The sequence below is a fragment of the Thrips palmi genome, unplaced genomic scaffold (assembly GCF_012932325.1).
Source record: "Thrips palmi isolate BJ-2018 unplaced genomic scaffold, TpBJ-2018v1 HiC_scaffold_8, whole genome shotgun sequence".
Taxonomy (NCBI): Eukaryota; Metazoa; Arthropoda; class Insecta; order Thysanoptera; family Thripidae; genus Thrips; species Thrips palmi.
The window spans coordinates 14512172-14536683 of NW_023144635.1; the positions used below are offsets into that span (position 1 = coordinate 14512172).

The 24512-nt window shown below is 43.9% G+C and overlaps 3 protein-coding genes across 3 annotated transcripts; 1 reads left to right on the plus strand and 2 right to left on the minus strand.

Annotated features, from left to right (window-relative positions):
- Window positions 1-2193: 2193 nt before the first annotated feature.
- On the minus strand, window positions 2194-11894 carry LOC117653729. The gene is made up of 3 exons (XM_034399583.1): window positions 11782-11894; window positions 9759-10395; window positions 2194-4965 (listed from the first exon to the last, which is right to left on the minus strand). The coding sequence occupies exons 2-3, from the start codon at window positions 10279-10281 to the stop codon at window positions 2963-2965; spliced, it is 2526 nt and encodes an 841-aa protein (XP_034255474.1). The 5' UTR covers window positions 10282-10395; window positions 11782-11894; the 3' UTR covers window positions 2194-2962.
- Window positions 5067-6406, plus strand: LOC117653731. The gene is made up of 3 exons (XM_034399586.1): window positions 5067-5519; window positions 5671-5848; window positions 6075-6406. The coding sequence occupies exons 1-3, from the start codon at window positions 5292-5294 to the stop codon at window positions 6239-6241; spliced, it is 573 nt and encodes a 190-aa protein (XP_034255477.1). The 5' UTR covers window positions 5067-5291; the 3' UTR covers window positions 6242-6406.
- Window positions 11895-12054: 160 nt separating the features above from the next.
- On the minus strand, window positions 12055-14195 carry LOC117653730. Its single transcript, XM_034399585.1, has 9 exons — window positions 14132-14195; window positions 13808-14055; window positions 13559-13707; window positions 13378-13444; window positions 13091-13247; window positions 12785-12981; window positions 12565-12700; window positions 12359-12489; window positions 12055-12273 (listed from the first exon to the last, which is right to left on the minus strand). The coding sequence occupies exons 1-9, from the start codon at window positions 14136-14138 to the stop codon at window positions 12091-12093; spliced, it is 1275 nt and encodes a 424-aa protein (XP_034255476.1). The 5' UTR covers window positions 14139-14195; the 3' UTR covers window positions 12055-12090.
- Between the last annotated feature and the right edge of the window lie 10317 nt (window positions 14196-24512).

Below are 24512 nucleotides of genomic sequence, written 5' to 3' on the forward strand. Positions count from 1 at the left end.
CTCCTTTTCGCTTGTGTACAGGTTACCCCAAAAACGGTCGCTGCTTTGAAAAAGGACGTTCGAATAAAAATTTTCCGCGACCGTGATAGAACAGATGTAACAATAGCACAAGGGGGTTTTTTGGACGCAGTCTTGTCATTGGCACTGCCTGATGAAAATTTTTAATGGGAATGTCTTTGCTCATGCGCGGAACATTTGTTTGATGTTTCTTTTCATTCAGTTAGCACGATGACCACATCGCTCCACCTCGCGACTTTCAGTGCTCATGTTCCTCGAACAAGACTCACCTGCGATTCGAAACCATCCCTACTGAGTTTATAAAGTTTGTCAAACCAACCGTCGTGGTGTTATTACGTTGTGAATGAGAACTATTACACATAATTGAAGAAAACATAACTAGAGAACCGCCTTTTGAAACAAGCCAAACAATTCAACGTCAGCAACAATGGCGGGGCAGTTTTAATGCGCGACTACTCGTGTTTTCGGCTTCGCTACTTTCGCAAGGGCGCAGTTGCCGAGAAGATTGTTGCCAACCGGCGAAAGTTAATTTACTGCATTCCCCTGAAGTTGGCCAACACAGTTGCCCCAAAAAATCTGAAACAAGTGTCAAAAAATCACAAATCATTTGTTCCAACTTGTTCCACATTTGTTCCAATTTGTTCCGTAATACAGCAGTCGACAGCCGGATTATCGTAAAACGATAACAGAACGGCCAACTTCACATACTGCACATCTCGACGAAAAGTGCTCACGGCTGTTCAAAATGACTTGCTGAACGTTGTTCCAAGCTTGTTCCAACTTTGCTTTCACAAAATCCCGAAAGAATAGCGCCATTCGTTTCTAAGGGTTCGGTTAACTTCCTAGATATTAAAATGGGTGTAATTGGCTTGTGACCACCCCAATTTGATGTAAAATCGTTTGTTCCGTGTTGTTCTAAGTTTGTTCCGACTCTATTTTTACAACACCCGGACAGAATAGCGCTATTTGTCTCTAAGGGCACGGCTAACTTCCTAGACCATGAAATGAGCATATTTGACCTGTGTTTAACCCAATTTGACGTGAAATCGTTTGTTCCGTGTTGTCCTGTGTTTGTTCCGTGTCGTTGACCTGGTCTTAGGCGTTCTATGGAACAGTCCGAGGGTGTTCGGAGTGATCTGGACCGATTTCGACCAGGTTTCGGAACATTTCGCTCTTATGTGGGGTTGTTCCAACTTTGTTTAAATAACACCCGGACAGAGTAGCGCTATTTAAATTAAAGGGACCGGCTAACTTCCCAGATAAAGAAATGCGCATATTTGACGTGTGACCACCTATATTGAATGTAAAATTGTTAGTTCCGTGTTGTTCAAAGTTTGTTCTACCTATGTTTCAATGATACCCCGACAGAATAGCGCTTTTTGTCTCTGAGTTCTGCGAACCTTCTAGATAGAACAATGTGTATTCTTAACTTCTGACCACCCCCATCTGATGTGAAATGGTTTGTTTTGTGTTGTTTTAAGTTTGTTCCAAGTATGCCCTGGCGTTTTTCTGGGCGTGCTGAACGCATTGTAATGCGTTCATACTGCGTTCACGTGCATTCCCGTGCGTTCTGCTGCGTTCCAATTGCATTCACGTGCATGCCGGAACGCATTGCCACGGAACACACAAGGAACGCATTGCGAACACACTCCTTATGCGTTCCAAGTGCGCTCCAGAACACACTTACTTCGTGCGTTCCCCTCAGCTCCGGAACGCACAGGGAGTGCACTCGGTCGCGTTGTGGATCGCACACATGTGCGTTCCGGAACGCATGGCGGCAACGCGTTCCCAATGCGTTGCTTCTGCGGTGCAGAACGAAGTCGGACTTTACGCGGCTCCCTGACGCTCCTTCCCCTCCACGTTCACTGCTGAATGACTTGTCATCCTGCACGTCGGGAAGAGTTGTGCACAGCTACAGCTACCCTGTGCACAACCACCCGAACCACCACGGAAGACCCGATGGCCAACATTGATGAACTACCTTTGAAAACTCTATGAACTCATGCCAAAGCGAGTCGGTTGCTTCGCTAAATACATAACGGGTTTGCAACCCGGGACGCTCTTACTGATGTTGTATTATTTTAATTGTCCGGGCGATCGTTTCATCTGAATGCACTACAAACTTAACTGTCTTTACCAAGTACACACTTACAAATGCATGCTTGGCAAGTACGAACTTGCCAATGCCTATGCTTAGCATAAAGTTATACGGCGCCAAGCATGCGTTTAGAAGTGTGTACTTGCAAGCATGCATTTGTAAGTGTGTACTTAGTAGACAGTTAGGTTTGTAGTGTGTTGTCGATGTGTGCATATCGGGTCCGTTCACAAACTATTTTGATCAATCATATTTAACACCCCGTGATACGCTGTTGTTCTGCAGAGTGGTTTCACTACCCACACGCAGAAAAATAATTAGCGTCCCTTGCTAAGATTTAGCTCCTGCAGGTAAGAATCTTAGCTATATATGGACAGCTCAGAACTTAGCAGCAGGAGCTAAGAATCTGAGCAGACTCGAATTAGCTGCGACGCTAAGAAAGTTAGCAGCCACAAGAAGAAGAATTAGCCCATCTGCTCAGGTTCTTATCATGCCAGCTAAGGTTCTTATCGTGCCTGCTAAGGTCTTAGGGGACGAATTCGCATATCTGCTAAGCAATTAGCATCGCTGCAGCCCCCTACCCTAGCACCCATTCCTCTAAAGGGGTGCATGCCAAGGAAAACACTGCCTTAATAAAGAAAAAATGTGGAATGAACAAACAAGTTTTATTATATCATAATCCTTAAGACTAAACTTCACAGTCCACTGACTGAACACACTTTTTGGCAGGATATTGAATCACATTTCTTTCGTAAGCACTAACACCACACAGTCTACTGACTAAGTACACTTTTTGACAAGAAAGACACAGCATATGGCACGCTTATGATAACAAGACATTGCAACACTTTAAAGTGTGTATTTAAGAACTACTATCTTTTCTCCTGAGGACATCTGGTACAAAGGCAGAGGAATAGGATCTAACAGCTTTTCTTGTTCAATAGCAAACCAATTTATAACATTGTCAGTATGCTCTACTTCATATCCTCTAACTCCACTAAAATAGCCAATAGTATTCAAAGCAGAACAAAGAAACAGTGGTTTCTCTTCACATACAATAATTAACTCCAATTCTGCAAACTTAAATAAACCTATATCATCCACATCAAAAACAAGAATTTGCTTAGGTGCATAGGTAGTGCCTTTGTAAGTAGCCCAAGTTGTAACAGTTTGCATAGGTTCCTTAAAAATATGATCTGGAAGAGTTAGGCTGAAAGAAGGAAAAGTTTCCAAGTCAACCAAATTAATAAAGTGACAGGGACCATGCGTCATCAACTGCCTAATTGAGGATTTACTAACACATCTGTAAGCGAAATTCAGTTGGTGTTTTATGGCTACTGTACGAGATAAATTTACACGAGACATACATGCATTTGCTACCATCCTGGCTTCTCGATGCTTAGCTTCTTCACGAATAGTTGAGAACAAGTAATATGGTCCCATCAATTTTAGTTTCCTTGGGTAATGAGTTCCCAGATGATGCTTGGGCTTCAAATCTTCTTTTGTAAGTTCAACATACAATTTGTGATGTTCTTCCATTTTATGAGACAAGATAACTGAGGCATCTTTTGGCAACCCCTTAGCATTTAAGATACTTGTGATGTCATTCAAAAGAAGATAAAGGTCATAAAAGGGATCACCTTCTGGCACCATATCATAAACAATAAGCCCAAAAATCCTGATGAAGAGTGTCATTTCAGATCCAGTCATTTTCAGTTTATCTTTAGACAAAAGTCTATCTAAATTTATGAGAGGTGGTCTATTATCACCATCAATACCAAGATCAAGGGCATATAAACGAGTATTCAAAGTTGAAATGAACATATTATTCAACTGATGAAAATGCTTCGAAACAGGAACCATGGTATAATGGGCAATTCCTTCAATAAAGTCATGAAAATAATCCAGGCTAATATCTGTTGGACACTCAAATGAAGGGATCTCATTAAAGACACATTCTTCTTTGACACCAGTAACTTTTGGCTGATCAATTCTCACATCATTTGCATAACTAACTGGGGTTCTAAGCAAAGCAGGATCTTCAACAAACATTTTCTTTGCAAGATTATTTGGACAAGTGCAAACCCTGCAGTAATGAATAGCCGAAAACCCTTCCTGGAAGCCACAGATACTATTCAAAGCTTTATTGTCCCCCAAAATTAAGCCAACTGCCAAAAACATAGTAACTTCACCCCGTTCAGGTAGATTGAGCTTCACACCTTCTGTTTCAAGCAACACTAGTTCACGAATGACAGGCTGAAATGTTTTCTTATTACCATAGACAGTTCTGTTATCCCCATCAAATAAAGCAGCAAGGAATATGTTTTCTAATCTAGAGTTCCATTCAGAGGGCAATACTGGAATGTGTACATAAGAGCATCCTAACGGTTCACAATGAGGACCCAAGGCACTATTTGGCTCTACTTCATCGTAATAAAAATTAATAGGAAAAACAATTGCATCATCACTAAACCTGGCACGCTTTCTTTTCCAAATTTCACCTTGCACCATATTGCATATCCAGTCTCTCTCTTCCTGAAGAGCTAACATATTAGCCAAAGTATCCTCAAAAGCATCAGGCAGCTCAAAGAAATTTTTTAACAAGGGTTGAAGAGGTATTTTTTGACCAGGGACAGGTCTCATTTCAAGAGTAACACCTTTTTTCGATTTAACTCTTTCTTCGCGGTAGTCAATTGGATATAAAACAGGTGGTATGTAATGTCCACAAGATTCAAAGTACTGCAGCCTTTTGTACTCAGTTTGAAGGGGATCAAAAGGATGCCTCAAACGATCAAACATATCTTCAATTTCAGATCTTGCCTCTACCATATTTGAATCAAGGGATGACATTAGGGGCGTTCAAATATGACGTCACACTTTTTGGGGGGGGAGGGGTAAGCCAAAATATGACCAAATGTGACCGTGGGGAGGGTGGGGCAAAGGGCACGTGACATCAAATTCCGTCGTTACTGCTTGAGGTGATAATAATGCTAAATTTGAAAGGCGCGCGCAATCCCCGGCGTTCTCAGCGCATGCGCTTGGCGCGATCTAGCGGCAGAACGCGGTACTACGCGCAGGCTTTGCGAGGTTGCCGCACGCGTCGCAACACGCCCACCATCTGAGTGACAGTGACAACTTTTTAACCTTCGTAAACACGCGGTGTTGTGGGCGCATCAACATGCCAGTGGACAAAGACAAACTGTTCCAGAGCCTTTTTGGTGTTTTCAAGAAAAGCCATTGTGGAAAGCCTGCTGGCAAAGTGCAGGCGTTGTGTGTTGCCGAATGGAAACAGATACGCCAAAAGTGCAAGCAAGATGACAGTCTCTTTGAGGCCGAAGTGAAGGCAGTGATGGCTCGCGAACAAGCGACAATAAGAAAGGGCAACATACTGAATTACTTGTCCAAGGTAAGGATTTTTTATTGGCGGAGTATCTTGCGAATTGACGCGGGGATTTGAGGTTATGTTGCCCTGCGTTCACGCCGTATAGTTCTTTCGGGGAGCAAGGGCCATTTTCAGCATGTCATGTCTATCATAGCGTTTTAATTCATTTTCAAAGGGCCCTTCAACCCCCTCTTCCACTATCACTCCACCACCGAGGCCGACTTCGTCCACAAATTCGCCTTCAACTTCGGCTTCGGACAACGCCAGTGACTCGCCTGCCGCTGCTGATCGCGCCGCCGGCAATGAGGGACCAGAATCGCAGGAATCGGACGTGGACGACCCTGAAAGTGAAGGTATTTCACAGGATTTCATTTTCTAAAATTAAAAAAATACGTTTAGGCAACGCGTCGAGCGTACAGGCGAGCCGCAGGGAGTACAATTTCGCTATTTTGAGCTGGTCGCGGTACGGCGCCTGTAGAGTAGACAACCCAACGCACTTGAGGGTGTTTGGGGCTGCGTGCCCTCGCGGCGCTATTGACATTCGTGACGCTGAATTTAAGTTTTCGTCGTCTTTCGCAGGTTTGGCACGCCGCACAGTGCGGCGAAATCGAAAAAAAGGTGGCCAAAATTCATTTTTCCAAAGTTTTCTTTTAGCTTTTGTGACCTATGGTGGTCGAAGTACAGTGTCTGGGCTACATATTACTGTGCAACTTAGCCCCCGACTGAGCGTGGGCTCCGAGAAATGATGCTTCAAAACTACCGGTTCTGGCGCGACTCGTCATGGCGCGTCGAGAGCGCGTATGCGATGGCTGTTTTCAAGCGTCTCTTATTTGTTGTGCGAGTGATATTTCTTTAAACCCCGACCATGAGGCGATAGCTCTAGCCTTCTTCTTTCTTACAGTACTCGTGGATTTATCATTTCGCTGATAGTTTATGAATATTATCGATTTTTCCTAACCTCATAACCTTGTGAGACGCTTTAACCTATTAGCAGATTTTAAATTGAGATACAAAACGATTGACAAACATTGACGTGCCGTGCGACATTGGAAATGAAAGTTTGGACTTTCCTCTATGCAGTCGCGAAGAGTTTTCTATCCCGTTTTGTCCCGTTTTATGGCAAAACGCCTTTATTTGTACGGCAATTTCACCGGCCCGTCATATTTACAGCCTTGTGGACGAGTCGGTACTTATGTAACAATCGTAGCAGGACCTGTCAAATGGGGTTCCACTGTTGTTTGAAGGGTCAGTGAATCCGTTCATGACCATAATTTTGAGAAAACAGGGGCGGAACCACAAAAAAAGGGGGGGTAAATTTTGAAAATTGTTCAAATTGCTTGAAATTTTGTATTCGGGGGTTTTTGGGGTCCCTGAATCCGTTTCTGGCATTTATTTTGACATTCTAAGAAAAATTGAACTTTATCCCTCTTGAACGCCTTGATCCGCCCCTGGTATCTAAAAATTAAGGTCAGAAATGGATTTGGAGACCCCCAAAACCCCATAACACAAAATTTCATTCAGTTTGAATTTTTTTTTAAATTTACCCCCAATAATATTTCTGGTTCCGCCCCTGCAGTATCAAAATTAAGCTAAGAAATGGACTCAGCGACCTCGAAAACGTACGCGGGTGAAAAATCGTCGTCGTACGTTTGACAGGAGCAGTTTAATGAATAATGTCCACCTTTTTCGAAATCGGCCGCACTGTGCGCCGGCGGCAGAAATCGAGGCGGAAACCAGCCCAGCAGGAACTTGCAGATCAAATCCGCCTCCTGGAGAGTGAGCTGAACTGCAAGTTACTGGCGCGCCGATCTGGCCTAGCCCCTGACGACAACGAAAAGCAAATTTCACAGGTATTTTTTTAAGCCGCGACTGGCAATACTCTCAGCGCTAAAACCACATGTCATGCTTATTTTGGTTTTTGTTTTCACAGTTGACCAAAGAGCTGGACGAGTTGAAAAAGAAATTGAAGAAAAAACAAGATGATGTGAAACGGGCGCAGAAGAGCAGATCCAAGAAGAAAAAGAAAATGGAGGCACTGTGCGAAGAATTCCCCGAAATTAAGGCTCAGCTGGGCCAGAATCCCTCAGCCGGTAGACCATCCATTCTATCGCAGCAGCCCGAGCTACTCAAGACCATCGTGGAGATCGCGATGTTTTCTAGCGGGGCGGAAGAGAGGCGACGCGACGAGAGGCTCAACACGTGCCAAACGCTGGATGAGCTGACTGCCGAGCTGAACAGGCGTGGTTTCGAGATAAGTCGGAGTGGAGTCTACCTTCATCTTCTCCCTCGCGACCCGACTACAAGGGAGGGCAAGCGGCACGTCAAGACAGCTCCTGTGCGTCTCGTGAGGGCTCAAAACAGCACCCACAAGACCCACGCCGATGGTAAATTTGCGACCTGTACCATCCGTTGCCTGGAGACCTTGGCGGGGTACCTAGGTCCAAATCAAGTCCTTTTCATGTCCTTGGATGACAAAGCCCGCGTTCCGCTCGGGAAGACGGCCGCGAAGGTGCAGGCGCCCATGCTCATGACCCTCGAGTACAAGGTGTCCCTGCCGGACCACGATTTTCCCGTCGGCCCGCGGCACAACCTCATCCCCAGCGTCGCAGCCATCATTGAGATAAAGGAAGACCTGCTGGGGAAGCCAGAAGCTGTCACATACTCTGGGCCAACATACATATGCATCCGAAGCGGAAAGCATTCGTCATCAACAGCAAACACGCACGCCGACGATTTCCGCCGAATGGCCGACATGGACGAGTACAAGAGCTGGTTCAAGACGACGGATGGTCGCATGAAGCCCGTGGTCATCATGACTGTGGACGGGGGCCCAGACGAGTGTCCGCGGTACAAGAAAAATATTGCCTTTGCCGTTGACCACTTCAAAAGGAATGATCTAGATGCAATTTTTATTGCAACGAATGCACCTGGCCGCTCTGCCTTCAACCGGGTGGAACGCCGTGTGGCGCCTCTAAGCAACAGGATGGCCGGGATGATCCTCCCACATGACTACTACGGCACCCACCTGGACAGCCAAGGGAACACCGTGGACACCGAGATGGAACTCAACAACTTCAAGAAGGCAGGGGAAACCCTTGCAGGAGTGTGGTCCGGCATGACCATCGACGGCCACCCTGTACTGGCGGAGTACATTGAGCCCGGTGGGGAGTGCGACCTGCCTGACGCGGAGGACCAGCACTGGTACGCCACGCATGTGCGCGAAAGTCATACATGGCAGGTTGTACGATGCAGCCCCTCGGAGTGCTTGGACCTTTCCGCAGTGGTCTGGCTTGTGCTCAATGGCTTTATGCCCGCACCAATAAAAGTCCAGCAGACAAACCGTGGAGTCTGTGCTGTGGACCCAGACTTGGAGGATGGGCATTTTATGCCACTGTTTCCTCGCCTTGCCTCAAAGGTGGACCTCAGCCACATGGGATTCAAGCGCATCCCATACGATCTGTACTGTCCCACTGTAAGGTCAAAGCTTGCAAACCGCATTTGCCGTACTTGTGGCATATACTTTGCCAATGAAGAGAACAGGAAGCTCCACTGTAGGGTTATGCATGGCACCGGCGTGGACAAGACGACGGCAAGCCGGTTGCGTCCATCCTCTGTCATCGGACGTCGGGGCCCAAAGAGGTCCTCTGCAAGGTCTTGTACGACCACGAGACGACCAATGTGGAGTGGCTCGACGAGGATGAGGTGGACGTGGTCGGCGTCACGGTCGACATACCAGCGGTGGAAAGTGTATGCCCCATAATCCCATCTATTGGAGAGTGGGTTGCTTCCCCATGGGACCAAGAATCCTAGTCAAATTGAGCTTTTTTGTATTTATTTTACAAATTGTTTTGTCCTGATTTATTTTTATGTCATTTTATTCTATGGATATGTTGTAATAATGTTTAACGTTAGTAATAATATTAACGCTTCTTTTATGAAGAATGACTCACTAATGTTACAAAACATTAAGAATTTGTGTTTATGTTTAAGAAAGAAACTCTTCTTTTCTGTTTTTCATAATAAAACAGGTTTTTTTCACTTATTTCATTTTGTTTTATCGCCTTTTCCTTCATAGGAAGCCGCCTACAACATGAAAATAAACCCTTTCTTAAAAATTTAGAGCGAAATTTATCAATATGGGGAAAAAGTGACATCACAAGGGGGGGAGGGGGCAGCTCAAATCGTGACCAGCTGTGACAGAGGGGGGGAAGGGGGCGAAAAATGAGCCTAAAAAGTGTGACGTCACATTTGAACGCCCCCTTACAAGCTTCTCCATATGCTCGAAAAAGGGACTAGTGACATAATTAGAAAACTCATTTACAACTTTAGTAACTAGATTTCTGGGAAAGGCAGGGTTTGCATAAAATTTAGCTACAATGACATCTTCTTGGTCAAGTAATAAATCTTTGGCATCAGCAGAAGTGATGCGATTGACATTAACATTGACATTAACATTACATTCATCTGCAACATTATCATCTTGAGCATCTCTCTCTTGTTGATCTAAAAATACAGCAAGGCGAGTCGTATTATCATCATCAGGTGTTCTCTCTGAAAGCACTTGAGCACGAAGTTCAGGAGCAAAGATTGGTATGTGATGCGTCAGAATCAAATGCTTACGGTAGGAGTTGTAAACATTGTATCTTCTACTACAGAGACGATCATTCTCACAAGCAATATTGCAGACGAACGTAGTACAATTTTTATGAGAGCAATGAAAATGAACATTTAATGAACTAATATCAGCAAATTTTCTGCCACATTGGCAGCATGGCACATTAACCATCCTACAATTAAAACCTGCAAAAGTAAAGTAAAAGAAACTAGTTACTTGACAGATCCAAATAGCATCACAAATAAAATGCACATAAGAGACTTAAAATGAAAATAAAATAAAAAAGTTCCGCCAAGGCAAGCTTAGCAAAGCGGTCTTGCCGTGGACCGGCCGGGGAAGCCGGGCAGAGAGGGGGCAAGGAGGGAGAGGGGGCTGTGAGGAGTGGGGACTGGCGCGGGGTGGCGGCGTGGCGGCGCAGGCGACGCACAGTGCGGCGAAATCGAAAAAAGGTGGCCAAAATTCATTTTTCCAAAGTTTTCTTTTAGCTTTTGTGACCTATGGTGGTCGAAGTACAGTGTCTGGGCTACATATTACTGTGCAACTTAGCCCCCGACTGAGCGTGGGCTCCGAGAAATGATGCTTCAAAACTACCGGTTCCGGCGCGACTCGTCATGGCGCGTCGAGAGCGCGTATGCGATGGCTGTTTTCAAGCGTCTCTTATTTGTTGTGCGAGTGATATTTCTTTAAACCCCGACCATGAGGCGATAGCTCTAGCCTTCTTCTTTCTTACAGTACTCGTGGATTTATCATTTCGCTGATAGTTTATGAATATTATCGATTTTTCCTAACCTCATAACCTTGTGAGACGCTTTAACCTATTAGCAGATTTTAAATTGAGATACAAAACGATTGACAAACATTGACGTGCCGTGCGACATTGGAAATGAAAGTTTGGACTTTCCTCTATGCAGTCGCGAAGAGTTTTCTATCCCGTTTTGTCCCGTTTTATGGCAAAACGCCTTTATTTGTACGGCAATTTGACCGGCCCGTCATATTTACAGCCTTGTGGACGAGTCGGTACTTATGTAACAATCGTAGCAGGACCTGTCAAATGGGGTTTCACTGTTGTTTGAAGGGTCAGTGAATCCGTTCATGACCATAATTTTGAGAAAACAGGGGCGGAACCACAAAAAAAAGGGGGGGTAAATTTTGAAAATTGTTCAAATTGCTTGAAATTTTGTATTCGGGGGTTTTTGGGGTCCCTGAATCCGTTTCTGGCATTTATTTTGACATTCTAAGAAAAATTGAACTTTACCCCTCTTGAACGCCTTGATCCGCCCCTGGTATCTAAAAATTAAGGTCAGAAATGGATTTGGAGACCCCCAAAACCCCATAACACAAAATTTCATTCAGTTTGAATTTTTTTTTAAATTTACCCCCAATAATATTTCTGGTTCCGCCCCTGCAGTATCAAAATTAAGCTAAGAAATGGACTCAGCGACCTCGAAAACGTACGCGGGTGAAAAATCGTCGTCGTACGTTTGACAGGAGCAGTTTAATGAATAATGTCCACCTTTTTCGAAATCGGCCGCACTGTGCGACGACGACAGACGAACCACGACCATGCAGTCCCCTCCGAGCGCGCTGAATGGATGGATGGGTGGATGGGTGGATGGATGGGATGAGTGGGATCGTATGCAGAGCTAGAAGCGGTAGCAAGACCGCTTAAAAAACATTTGGGTAACTAAATGGATGACAACCCTCCGAAACTCTAAGTCTAAAGAACTAAACTAAGAAAATCTTAAGCAACGCAGTGCCAACAATTACAAAAATTATCACAAAACAAAATACTGATAAATATGAAAGAAAGGAGGACTGTCACAGAACACACTACTTGCTCTTGTAAGCATCAAAGTCTTTGACCAGCTTCGTGATGCCCTTCTCCAAGTTGATCTTGTAAATTGCCCTCTCGATGAATAGCCATGACTTCTCACTCTCTCTTGGATACTCAGCCTCAAGAGCATGGATGATCTTGAATGTCTAATCGAAGGCTTTTAATGGGTTTTCCACTTCATACAAAATCTTGTTGATTCTAATAAAGGATTTCGTGACAGTATCTTCATCCTGACCCACTAGTATCACTCGAGGAGTCAAATTCATACCAAAGGGCTCATACTTGTCCCTAAGGAGCACTTTGATGGTGGATTCGATGTCACCCAGAGACTGTAACACATGAAAAAATCACACAAATATAAAACCCAACACATAAACACGTTTGAGAATAATAACCCATTCAAAGATAACATACCGGAACAATTAGAATCAGTGTGTCTCCAACTTCTGCACGAGAAGGTCTGAAAACCTTCTTTCCTTTCCTTGCAATTGTGTTCACTGGGAATAGGTAGCTCATAGCCCTGATGGTCTGGATTTTCTTTCCCTCTGCAAAATATGGAGTCACATGTACCACAAGTTTTCTCTACAACATAAGAACAAAAGAAATAGAAAAATACACACCACTTGTAAGTGCTGAGTCAATGAGTTCTTTGCCTTCAGTGTTGACCTTCGATTCAACAAAGGCTGCAAAAGCTGGCCATTCTAAAAAGAAATTCATAGATGTCTCTGGAAACTTGCTGTCATAATCTGATTCAATCTGTAAAAAGTAAGGCATTAGTACATAAAATATAACACCAGATTGTCATCATACACATATTGAATAAAAATTGAAGCCTATTACCAAGTAAAATCCTGATTTGTCCTTTAATGCTGGATACTCCTCAAAATATTCATGAATGGATTGTTTGGTTCTGTAAAACTTGTTGTAGCGCCCTGTGTGTGTTTCTTTCCAGAGTTCTAAAACTTTTGACCAAGGCTGCCGGTTATTACTTAGCCAAAGAAGCTTTTCAAATAAAACTGGATCAACATTTTCCTGACCTGGAAAGTAATATCAAAACTCGTTAAAGTAAGTTGTGAAAAACAATTAATTCATACAATTCAAAGAAATAATGCTCAAAGAATGCTTTTTACAACAAGTATCACTTACCATTGACAACAACAACCTTCTCTTTAGAAGTACTTGGTGATTTGAGAAGGTTTCCCTTGTGCATTTCCCTCCTCATATGATAGTACCTCTTGAGAAGGAAACCTCGACCAACAGCCTTCTCACGATTGGCTGACTCTTTGGACGGGTCCCAATCCGCCTGAGGAAATGAAATATGCATAATATTAAAACATAAAAAAAATATAAAGCTGATTATTGAAAAAAGAAAAGAAAGCTTAAAATTAATACATAATGGAACTGCATGAGGGCAACTAGTATGTAGACATTACCTTGACTTCAGTAGGGAATCTCTTAAGAATTAGTTTCGTTAACTCCGCTATGTCATGATCAGGAAGTCTTCATGAAAAGAAAGACAAATAAACAAAAGGTTAAACAGATTGTCATAAAATTCTTTAAGATAAAAAAAAGTATCCAAAGAAAGTAAACATGATCAAGGGAAAATTAACATACTTGCGGTCAATGTCAGACTTGAGGTATTCGCCTAAAATACAGTCAGCGAGATGATTCCTATGAGTCTCTCTTAAATCATTGTTTTTCGCATAATGAGTGAGAACAAGTTTTCCCTGGAGTCCCCCATTCTCAAGAATACGATCCAAGTCCTGAAAAGTAGAAAGAACCATTATACAGATTAGTTACAGCCGTTCACCAAACAAGCATAACAGAGGGCAGCAAAAATATAAATTAGTTGACGATACGCACCATGTCCCTGATATGAATTGGTGTGCCATCCACCGAACGCTTCCTCGAGGAGGACTGAGATGAAGCAGCATTGGAGGACTGAGATGAAGCAGCATTGGAAACACTTCGATCAGGTCCAGGTTGTTGAGAAGCATGAGTGGACATATTCTTGTCAGGCGAAGGCTGAACTGACGCAAGACTTGCCACACCATCTTCTGACACTTCTAGACTCAGTTCCTCCCCAGGTTGCAAATCATCCAATTGTGCAACTGAAATAAGAAATTGAAGCATAATGTAGCTTAACATACAAATATAACAAACACACAAAAGTAGAAGTGTTCATACCTCTCATTAAGTTCGATTTCTCCAATAAAACCTGTATGGGAGTCTTTTGCAGAACAACCTGCGACTGCACACCACTGGAACAATGCACACTACAACAAAACCAATTAAAGGTCTTGAACGATATTGTCAAACCCAAACATATTGTTGTTGTTTTTATTACTTGTACTCACCAGTACCTCCGTCCTGAATCGTACAAGGTTGTCCATAAATGTGGCCCTGGGCCCCACCTTCGGGAAGAAGGACTCCAACATTCCATTTGTTAGGGTTAACAGAACCCCAATACTGAGCACCTCTTCATCTGCAACAGAAATAAACGTTGTTATGAAGATCCAAACCAATGCAAAGGGAACTTCGCATGCCAAGCCCAGCAAAAGCAAGGTCCAGTGGGAAGGGCCAGAACGTGAATTAATGAATTTCCGAACAAGGTTATTGCACTTTCACAATATTGTGATTCGCAATGAGAAGCAGGCTCGAAGTTCCAAGATCAATGAGAGGCGTTGTTGGCTAGGCGAGAAGCCGGCCGGCCGGCCCCAATCCGTTAGGTTATGGTACAACGCAAACGGTGTCGCAAGGGCCGTCGCAGTCGCATGGTCGCTAAAGTTGGAGTAGAGCCAACTTCTTGCGACAAGCTTGGGACCGATCTTGCGATCAGAAAGTTTAAGATCGGTGGACAAGGAGACTCATGGGGAATATACTCGAGTTGCAAAGCAAAGCCTACGCCACATGATGAAGCGCCCTTTCGCACTGACGTACCTTCAAACTTTTTGATGCAATCATCTGACACACGCCTGCTCACAATCCTAACTCACAGAAATTCAAACCAGACGCAGCTCCCTGCGATCCGGCCGGCGAGGCGACGAACAACTAGCTGGCGCCTGTTGCTGTCTTGGCGGCTGAGTCTGACAATATCACTGCGCGGGCCGTGAACCCGCGAAATCCATCCGCCACACAACATAGTTCCGAAGGTTTCGAATGAAACCATGCTAACTACCGCGCCGTCTTCAAACGAACGAAGAGTTTAATTTTTTTTAAACACAATAGAACTATTCAGAACTCTTGCAGGAACTAATGAAACAAATAATCACTCGGATGTTAAGAGTGCAGGAATTCTGCTAAGGATTAGCCGCTGGACTGCTAAACCTTAGCAGAATCAAAGAAAACTTATCATCTGGTGCTAATCCTGCTGCTAATTTTCTTAGCACCACTTCCTAAGATATTTTAGCAATATAGATAAGGTTTAGCTTCACGTCTAAGACTCTAAACCACGCAGCTAAGGATGCTCTGCTAAGGGGTCTTAGCTGGACAGCCAAGTTATTTTTCTGCGTGTACCCCTAGGTAGGTGATACTCCCTTCCTCACCCAATTTTGGGCGAGGAAGCCTCGCCCAAAATTGGGTATTGATCATGACTTTTTCGTTCTCAGTGTAGTGTGTGCTCTGATGTTTGCTTGCCAGCATGTGCTCCAATGTTTGCTGCTTTGCACGTGCTAATTTTTGCTAGCTGGCTTCTAGTTCTGATTGCTGCATGTTAATTCACCATGGCGTGGAGGACATACTGGTCGTTTCTCTTAGTTTTAACCTTGTTTGAACATTCCCTTTTGTTTTCAGATACCAATGTGGAAGAACCAGGCGAGTCGCCAATGGTGAAAAGACTTGAGTCCTCCGACAAGGCTACATTTTACAATGATGGAACGGTCAACCGACACCACGACCACTTCTACGCGGTTGAAAATCCGCATTGTCTTGAGGAAACCAACCATCAGAATCGGTGGAAGGAGAATGTAAGGGCCGCCATTGCGGATGATCATGTTATCGGACCACATTTTATCGATGTCGATGTAAACGTCAATGGGGACGTTTACCTGGATTTTATGGAAAACATTCTTCCTGGACTACTTGAAGTACTACCGCCAGAGCTTCAGTGCACCATGTGGTTTAGGACGTCAAGGGGAAGGTCTTCGGGCCGGTGGAGGAGGAAGAGAGAATGAAGCCCAGATTGCAGAATGATGCAGAAAAGAAGAACGAGCTTGAAGACATGGAGGCGATCTTGAACCTTTTGGAAGAGGACCAAGCTTTAACTCAGCCCGACCCAGTGCAAACTCAGCCGGCACTTTTCGTATACGACAGAGAATGTGTCTCACCTCAGTTCCATTTAAACAGGAGGAGACCACGACCATGGCCCCCTCCTACCAGTTTCAACATTGGAGCAGCGACGGGCAGCCATCAACACCATGAGGAAGTCGCAAAGTCGCAGGCATTTAAGGCGATTGGTACCTGCGCTAAAAAAAGTTTTTTCAGTCTGCGTGTGTGCGCACTACTCCTAAACGGTTCGGCCGATCCAGCTGAGACTTTGCAATGCCATTAGGTATGTCCTTGGCTCGCCACACACCTTTGGTTATGCTCATGAGGACGAGTCTGGAGGACCACGCCTTTGCCCATGGAACATCTCTTCTTCACCAGTCCATCATGAAGCGTAACGAAGTGCTTAATAAGCACCCATAAGTCTACTCGCACCCATGATGACTATGTACAGAACGCTCCTTATTGCTTGAGTGATAGCGAAGCCCGTTACTCCAGTGCGGTTGAAAAGTTGTCTGTCTGTGTGTGTGTGCACTACTCCTCCTGAACGGCTCGGCCGATCTGGCTGGCTGACATTTTGCAGGGTCTTTAGGTATGTTCTTGGCTCGCCACACACCAACAGTGTTCACCGTACGACCATTTAGTCTTCTAGGCCCCACGGAGAAGACTGTACGGTGCTACGGAGAATACTGTCAGACCCTACGGAAGATATTGATGAGGAGACTACGGATAATCTTAACAAAATCATTAACAGGATTTTCCGTACCTTTTAGCCGCAGTGGATCCTTGTTCTGCGTCTAAAGGTACTGTTTGTTTCTGCGCAGCGTAACCGCCGAATCCTGACCCTTGCGCCGAGAGACGCAACCGGCGGCCGCACAGTGGGCGGAAAGACCGCTTTTGACGGGAAAAAGTCACTACAACCGAATTACTCGTCCGAAAAACATCATTCATCCGTATTCTATGTTTTTGGGGTCGCTGATTCTAAATCTGATCATATTTCGAACTTTTCAGGGGCGGATCCGGAGATATAAGGGGGGTAGATTTTAATTTTAGAGCAATCCGCGCTAAAACTCCGTACTCTGGGTTTTGGGGGTCGCTGATTCCAAATCTGGCCATGTCTTAAATTTTTCTGGGGCAGATCCAGTGATACAAGGGGGGTTAATTTTATTTTTCGAGCATACCGCGTCAAAACGTCCCATATCAGTTTTTAAGGGTCACTGATCCTAAATCTAGCCATGTTTCGAACTTTGCAGGGGCAGATTCTGTGAATCAAGGTGGGTGACTTTAATTTTTCAAGGTTTACTCAAGGTTTAAGAGGGTCATTATCATCATCCTGATTCTAAATCTGGCCATTTTTCGATTTTTCTATGGATCAACAGCGTAGGCCCCCTATTGTGGCAACAGTTTTTATTGCGTTACTTCTTCTACTTCTAATACAAGGCAACGACACGTTACAGGCCAAGCTACAGCACTGATCGACTCCGAACGCGTCATTGGTCCAGTTGTGTCGCCCCGATTCCGAATATACCCATATTTGCTGTCCTAAGTCGACAACACTGAAAAATCATTGTACAAGGGGAAGGGGAGGGCAGGGGAGGGGGGAACTGGGAGTGAACGGGAGGGGGAGGGGAAAGGGAGGGGGCCGGAGGCGGGAGGGGCATGCCCTGAGACGACCTATGCGATTGACATGCGTCGGGACCCGTTTTTTCGTACGCAAGCTCACACAAATCGAGCCATAAACTTCGGAAGGGCAGCTATGGGCAGCTAATTCTTTTTCCCTCCGAGAGAGCACTCTTTGCGGCCCCAAATGAACCTAGAGCGAGCGCGGGGCGACTTGAGGCTTTTTATGCCGCCCAAGGGAACTTTGGAATTTTGTGTTTTGTGACATGCAAATTTCAAACGGCCGTAGTTTTGTCAAATATACTCGAAATTACAATCCGAGGACAGTTTTGGAATCCTCGTGAATTGCAATTTCTAAAAACATCCGGGTTGTAAAATTAGATCTAAAACTGACTCAGTAAACGCAGCGAATGTATGCGCTTTTTGTTGCGATATTTCTAAGCGAATAGATACATGTGACTTTCAAGCCTTCTATGAGAAAAACGAAAAGACGCATGATAAAAACAAAGGCAGATTTGAATTCGGCACACTTTTTTGAGCTAGGAAAGTGCATTTATTGGAATCTACATAAGGGTTGCTGAACCCGACTTTTTCCCGTCAAAAGTGGTCTTTCCGCCCACTGTGCGGCGCCAGGCAGCCTCCGTGTGAGGGTCGGTGTGAGGCCGCCCGCGCTCGGACCGGAGCCAGGCTAACACGGCTCTGGCTGACGCGACGCGGAGCCCCTTTCCGTCGCTGTACGCGCCGTTCATCTCGCCCTTAATTCCTTAGGAGTTACAATTTTAAACTGAAAGTTAGAACAGTCCCCTTTCAAAAAGGAAAATATATGGAAAATATGTGTCAATATATGACTCCATATATGTTTCATGCATTGTCAATATAATTGTATCTTGCTCAATATATTGCAAATTATCTTGCGCAATACGTGGTTTATATATGGAGGTATATCTTGGTGCCCGTTAATATATGGTGCATATATTCCCCCATATAATATTATCTTCGCGAAATGTATGTTTCAATATCTGACACGGTGCCCGTCGTGGGATGGGGCAGGGTGAGGAGGGCAGACTTTTCAAGTACCTTTCCTTGAATCTTGGCACTGGATGTTGAAAGGCGGCTATATTTCTCAACATGATTTTATATTGTAAAATATATTGACGCCATATATTGAGCAGGGCAAAGGTTCTTTTCTATGCGTTTAAGTCTCCAAGAAATTTTGAGAAATCCTGTTTAACAAGTAAACTGGAACAGTTCGGAAATTTTAAACGTCTTTTTTGGGCGTAGCGCGAAAAGTTCTTCAAGGCGACCACGGTAGATCCACAATTGGATGTCCTCGCAAGGAGAAGTTTACATTCTTTTATAATAGTAAAGGAAGTCTCTGAGTCGTCGGACTCCATGGTGTATTCACACTATATATTGCCTACATTTAGAGCAATGTATGAAATTTATATATTTGCCACATATTTTTTATATTGGAAAAGTATCTTGGTAAATTATCTTTTCCACATATGACGTAAATACATGTTGGGCCATATATTTTGTCCACATAGTGCCCATATATTTTCCATTTAGCAAGGGTCATCGTGTTGAACCTTTCCGAATCCAAAGGTGCCAACCAGGTCAGCGTCCGATCAAAACAACGGACGGAACGTGGAGTCAGAGTGACAAAGGCATCATTCTCGGCCGCCGCCGCACGTCAGCACTCCAGCCCTTCTCCAAAGTCCGCACCCGTCCGCATCACCAAGAATCGGTAAGGCGCGCTGCCCTGGCCATTTCCGCAGCTCAAGGCGGTTCCCCGGTGGTATTCGGGCGAAAATTGAGTTCCCCGGGAGTTCCCCGGGAGTTCCCCGGGTGTTTCCGCGGTGTTCCCCGGTAGTTCCCCAGGTGTTCCCGGGGAGTACCCGAGTGCTGCTAAGTTGAGAGCAAGTTACCGTGCAGTTTAAACATTTGCATTCTTTGCTAGTCCAAAAAGTCTCCCTAACATGCAAACAGTGCCAAAGGTATGCATAATTTCCTGAGCAACTGCACACTGCAAGAAAAAGTGTAGATAGTACAACAAAAGTACAACAGAAACTGTGCAATAAAAGTACAACAGGGGTTGTAGAAAGTACAACGAGAATTGTACAAACCACAACGAGCCCTGGACTGCACAGCACTCATCATGCCGGTTCCATTGTACTTTGTACAACAAATGTTGTACTTGAAAAGTACACTAAATTCCTGATAAAAAATTTGCTAGAAATTTGTGTACTTTTGTTGTGGTTATTTCCTGCAGTGCACAATAACATACCAGCTGCTGGCTTCTGCTCTGATGACTTCACCGTCGCTGGCTGCTCTGATGACTTCACCGCCACTGGCTTCTGCTCTGATGACTTCATTGCCGCTGGCTTCTGCTGTGAGGGCTTCACCAAGACTGGTGGCATCATTCCAAGTCTCTTCATCATTTTGGTAGCTCGATGAGATTTACCATCCTTCGACATGATGAACAAATGAACAGTGTACCACTGTACCACCTGAAAATGAAACAAGAATTTGAAGGGAGGCAAAGGCCAGGAGGTGTTCGAAGCGACGACGATTTGACGTAGAATCGATGAAAAATCCATCGATTCTACGTCGAACCGATGTCGTTTCGAAAACCAAATTCTGGCTGGGTTGCCCTTAGTAAACAAGGAGTGGGGCAAAAGAAGTTTTGTAATGCACCAAGGAGAGGTTAGCAAAGGAATTCAACATTTAAAAAAAGGATGTTTCACTAATAGTTTCCTTGAAGGCTGTGATACTGAAAACAGTTCCTCTTTTCCCTTCCTGATAAGAAAGCTATGGTGTAAGTTATTCTCACTTGGAGAGCTAAAGAGAACTGAGTGCACACGGCCTCTCAAATGCAAACCAATGCCTAATAATAATAAAATACTCGAACCAATATTACACTCTGCTCAGATCCCCTAAACTTACTTTCGACAATTATCATCTGTTTACTCAAATCATACAGGACTAATCCTAAGTTCACGGCTTGGCTTGGCGTCAGTTGGGTCGGCTTGGGTCGGTTTCACTTGCCTTTCTGGCAGAGTTCCTATTGGTTGCTGATTGTTGGGGAATACGCCTTCCCAGAGCCAACGCTAGAAAGTGAAACGCGCGCACAAAGCACTTTGACGTTTAAATGTTTTGCTAGATCACACATTTTTGTTTTAACGAAAAAGCAACTTCATATTTTAAATTGTTTTTGCTGCTATGAAAACTATTCCAGACTTCTGCCAATAATTACCAGTTCATGTGGGTAGGTTGGCAGCAGTCTTCGTCAACGGTCAGTGACCTCCATGAGAGCCCGCGAAGCCCGCGAAGGTGTCTTGATGCCTCTGCTGTTGTTTGTTGTGGTCTCTGCTTAGTTTCTGTACTAATTGTAAACATGGATGAAAATGAAGACTTGCGCCTGTTCAATTCGATTATTTCCGGTAGAGATGAAAAACATCTGCCATTCTCCGTCCTTCATTCCCGGTATCTTCATGCAAAGATAGAAAAACTGGAGGAAATTATTAGGTCCCTGAAGCAGAGGGAAGATTTGGAAGGTTAACTTTTGAGTTTGATAAAATATTGGGATCACCACTGCACACTACTCACTTTATCTCTCGGATTAACAAAATGTTTTCCCCTTTCAGCATCTGCGATCATGCCAGGATGTGCAGTAGATGTCCTCTTCCTTCCCGTAAGAAATACAAGTTTCGTCTTTGAAGTCCAAAGTATTTTCTTGTGACAACTGTGTTTGGTTATTCTATCAATATACTTTTTTTATATGTTTCCAGCTGTTAAATACTCTACCCCGAACGAAAAGAAAAGGAAGATGACTCAGCGACTACCTGAGGAAGATAAAGCATGGGGCCAAAAGCGGACTATAGTTTTGGATTCTTCATCCTCCTCTGAAGAGGAAACTCTCAAAGAATGCGTCACCCCTCCAAGTAAGCATAGTGAAAGACAAGTAAGGTTCTCGCTAATATTCGTGTTTATGTCTGATGTCTTGAAATTGTTCCAGACTATTGGAATCCTGGTTGGGTGTCGCCCCCAAAGAAGTGAGCGGGCAGCGACATCTGTCAAACTGCTTTCAATTTATCTCAATTTTTTTCTATATCTATTAACAAGTGTGTCTTGTTTCTGAAATATATTTTGTCATAGTGGTGTATTTTAAATTTTTGGGTTTTTACCTGAATCTTCAAGACACATGTCTTTACTTTTCCTCAACTGTTCCTCGTGTTTACTGATTCAGTGTTTGCTGTATGCTAGTCATTATGCCATGCAAGGAGCAAAATAAGGAAGGCCGGAAAAGGCACAGGTTTATGCTGACAGTTTAATTCATGAAGCCAACTTATCGTTAAGAGAGGAAAACAAATTGAACATCAACAGACAAATAGTTAAACATCCACTGGAGTGCGAATACTTGTATCACCCAGTGCTAAGAGAAACATAGGCACAAAGATTGTTCGGGTTTGACTGGTAGCTCTGCTGTGCAGTCTGAGGAGGATAGTGAATTTGGAGATTCACGAAGCCAGTTTCCTCACAGCTGTAAGGGGAAATTAGATTAGAAATTAGATAAAAAGCAGCAAGAATGGAAGAAAATAAATGATTTTAGATTGAAAACAAAGGACCAAAAAAATGTGTTCTAGCATCATACTTCAACCAAAGCTAAAAGAGAAAGGAACCAACAAGAAAAAATTCCCCTAAATCATACAGAGTAACATACAGTTTAATAGATTGAATCTATATAGAAGCAAGCAAGGCTTATTCATTTTAAATGGAGGAATTTAGTTTTGGCACTCCTTCTCCAAAAAGTTTTAACGAGAATGGTCAATATTAAGTTTTAAAAATATAAATGGGTAACTACAGTGGATAAAGGAGATTCATGACTTTATTCGTACCTTAACATTGAAGATCCAAACATGGAAGTATTCTCCGCTCTTGGAAAGTAAGCTGGCAGCTTCTGGACTCTGATTCGGCATTGCTCCTCCAATTAGACAGCAGTTTGAACAGCAAGGGACATTTCCTGCAAACAGAACAGTGTTTCAGTTCCAGTAATACTGTTTCTCCAATTTAATTGGTCTGGTACAAAGCACTAACAACGAGCACAAGCAGGGTGTGTCCATGCATTAGGATTCAAGGCCATTTTGTGCTCAAGGTGCGCAATTGACTCAAAGAGTTCGATACATTCAATCAATGATTTAAATAATATAAAAAACACATTTTAAATTGCAACTGAAATTCACACTTATATTTGAACAGTTTGAAAGAAGGGGCTAAGAGAGTTTAGCGCTCATTGCCTTGAAGTTGAGTTCTTCCTTTCAACTCACTTCCTGATTAACTAAGACAGACATAATTACACTAGTTTGAAAGCAAATGTGCACAGAGACACGTCCTGAAAGAGGTTTACTGGCACTTTGATACAAGGTCTCTGAACCAATATTACAAAACTGCGAGGGGTTATGACTACTTGGTTTTCAGTGGCGTTATTTTGGAAAGACACTGGAATATGGAAGTAAATCTTGGACAGCAATCAAAAGCTTTGAATTTTATTTGTAAGAGCAATTCATGCGGAAGGCCCTACTTATGAAGCTTACCAATGTCGCTTTGGAAAACTTGACAAATAATTCAAAAATATACATCTCAACAGCAACAAGAGGTGAGTTTTCGGACTCCATAAAAATGTAACTGTTTCTTTCACCCGAGATACAATTCTGACGTGCCTGAAACTTTTTCCTTACCTAAGATTCACGAAATTTATGAGGCGCACAAAGACAAACAGAAAAATAAAGTATTTGCCATGTCGGCTGCTGGCTTAGTGACTGACTAGAGCCGTCTGCTAGCCAAAGCCTTCTCTGTTTCTACAAAAGTTGTTGGTGGTCTGCAACTAAGATCTGCTGTCGGCAGGATCGAGATGCAGATACGGTAGGCAGACGACGCGACGGCAAAGATAAACAAACGGAGAAAAGCGACTATGTTTCAGCACCAACACTTTCAAGCTCATTGGTTTAAGTTTATGGAATAATAGGTCCTACAGTTCACTCGTTTGTTCTTCATTTGTGTTATTGTAATGCCTTGCTAACCAAGTGGTATCGAAGGTGCACCGATGCATGTAATTCTATTCTTCATCTTACATGCTGCTCAGGTTAGCTTTCATCAGTGAAGTCAGTTTTATGTACTGCTTGAAGTCACAGCTGGTATCCAAAAGGTACAAGTTGATATATCCTAACGAAAGGAGAGCTTCCAAAAAGAGATAAGTGGTTTTGTCTCTTTTCAGTGGGCACTGTCTTTGAGTTAAGTTGAGTTATCTCTTTTGGCCACAATTTAGTTAGCGCAAAAGGGGTATGTCAACTTAGCTCATTTTTCATCTCTGTTTTGACTGACAGGAAACCAAATAAGATAGCAGCCAGGGCTATTGATGGGGTGATGCTGGATGCTATTGAGAATAGTTTCCTAGCGTAAACTCATTTTGGGGATAAGTCAACTTAGCTCACTTTTCCGCTTCACTGCCCACTTGCCTACGCTCCGGTCTGCGGGCGCCGGGACGCTCTAGGGTGGCCACTCGTCCATGACGCACTCCACCGCGGCGCTGTCCTTCCCAGCGCCGTCGCCGTGGGGCTGTCCGCCGCGGCCTGCGCCGTGCCGCGAAGGACAGCGCCGCGAATGACAGCGCCGCGGTCCGCGGTGG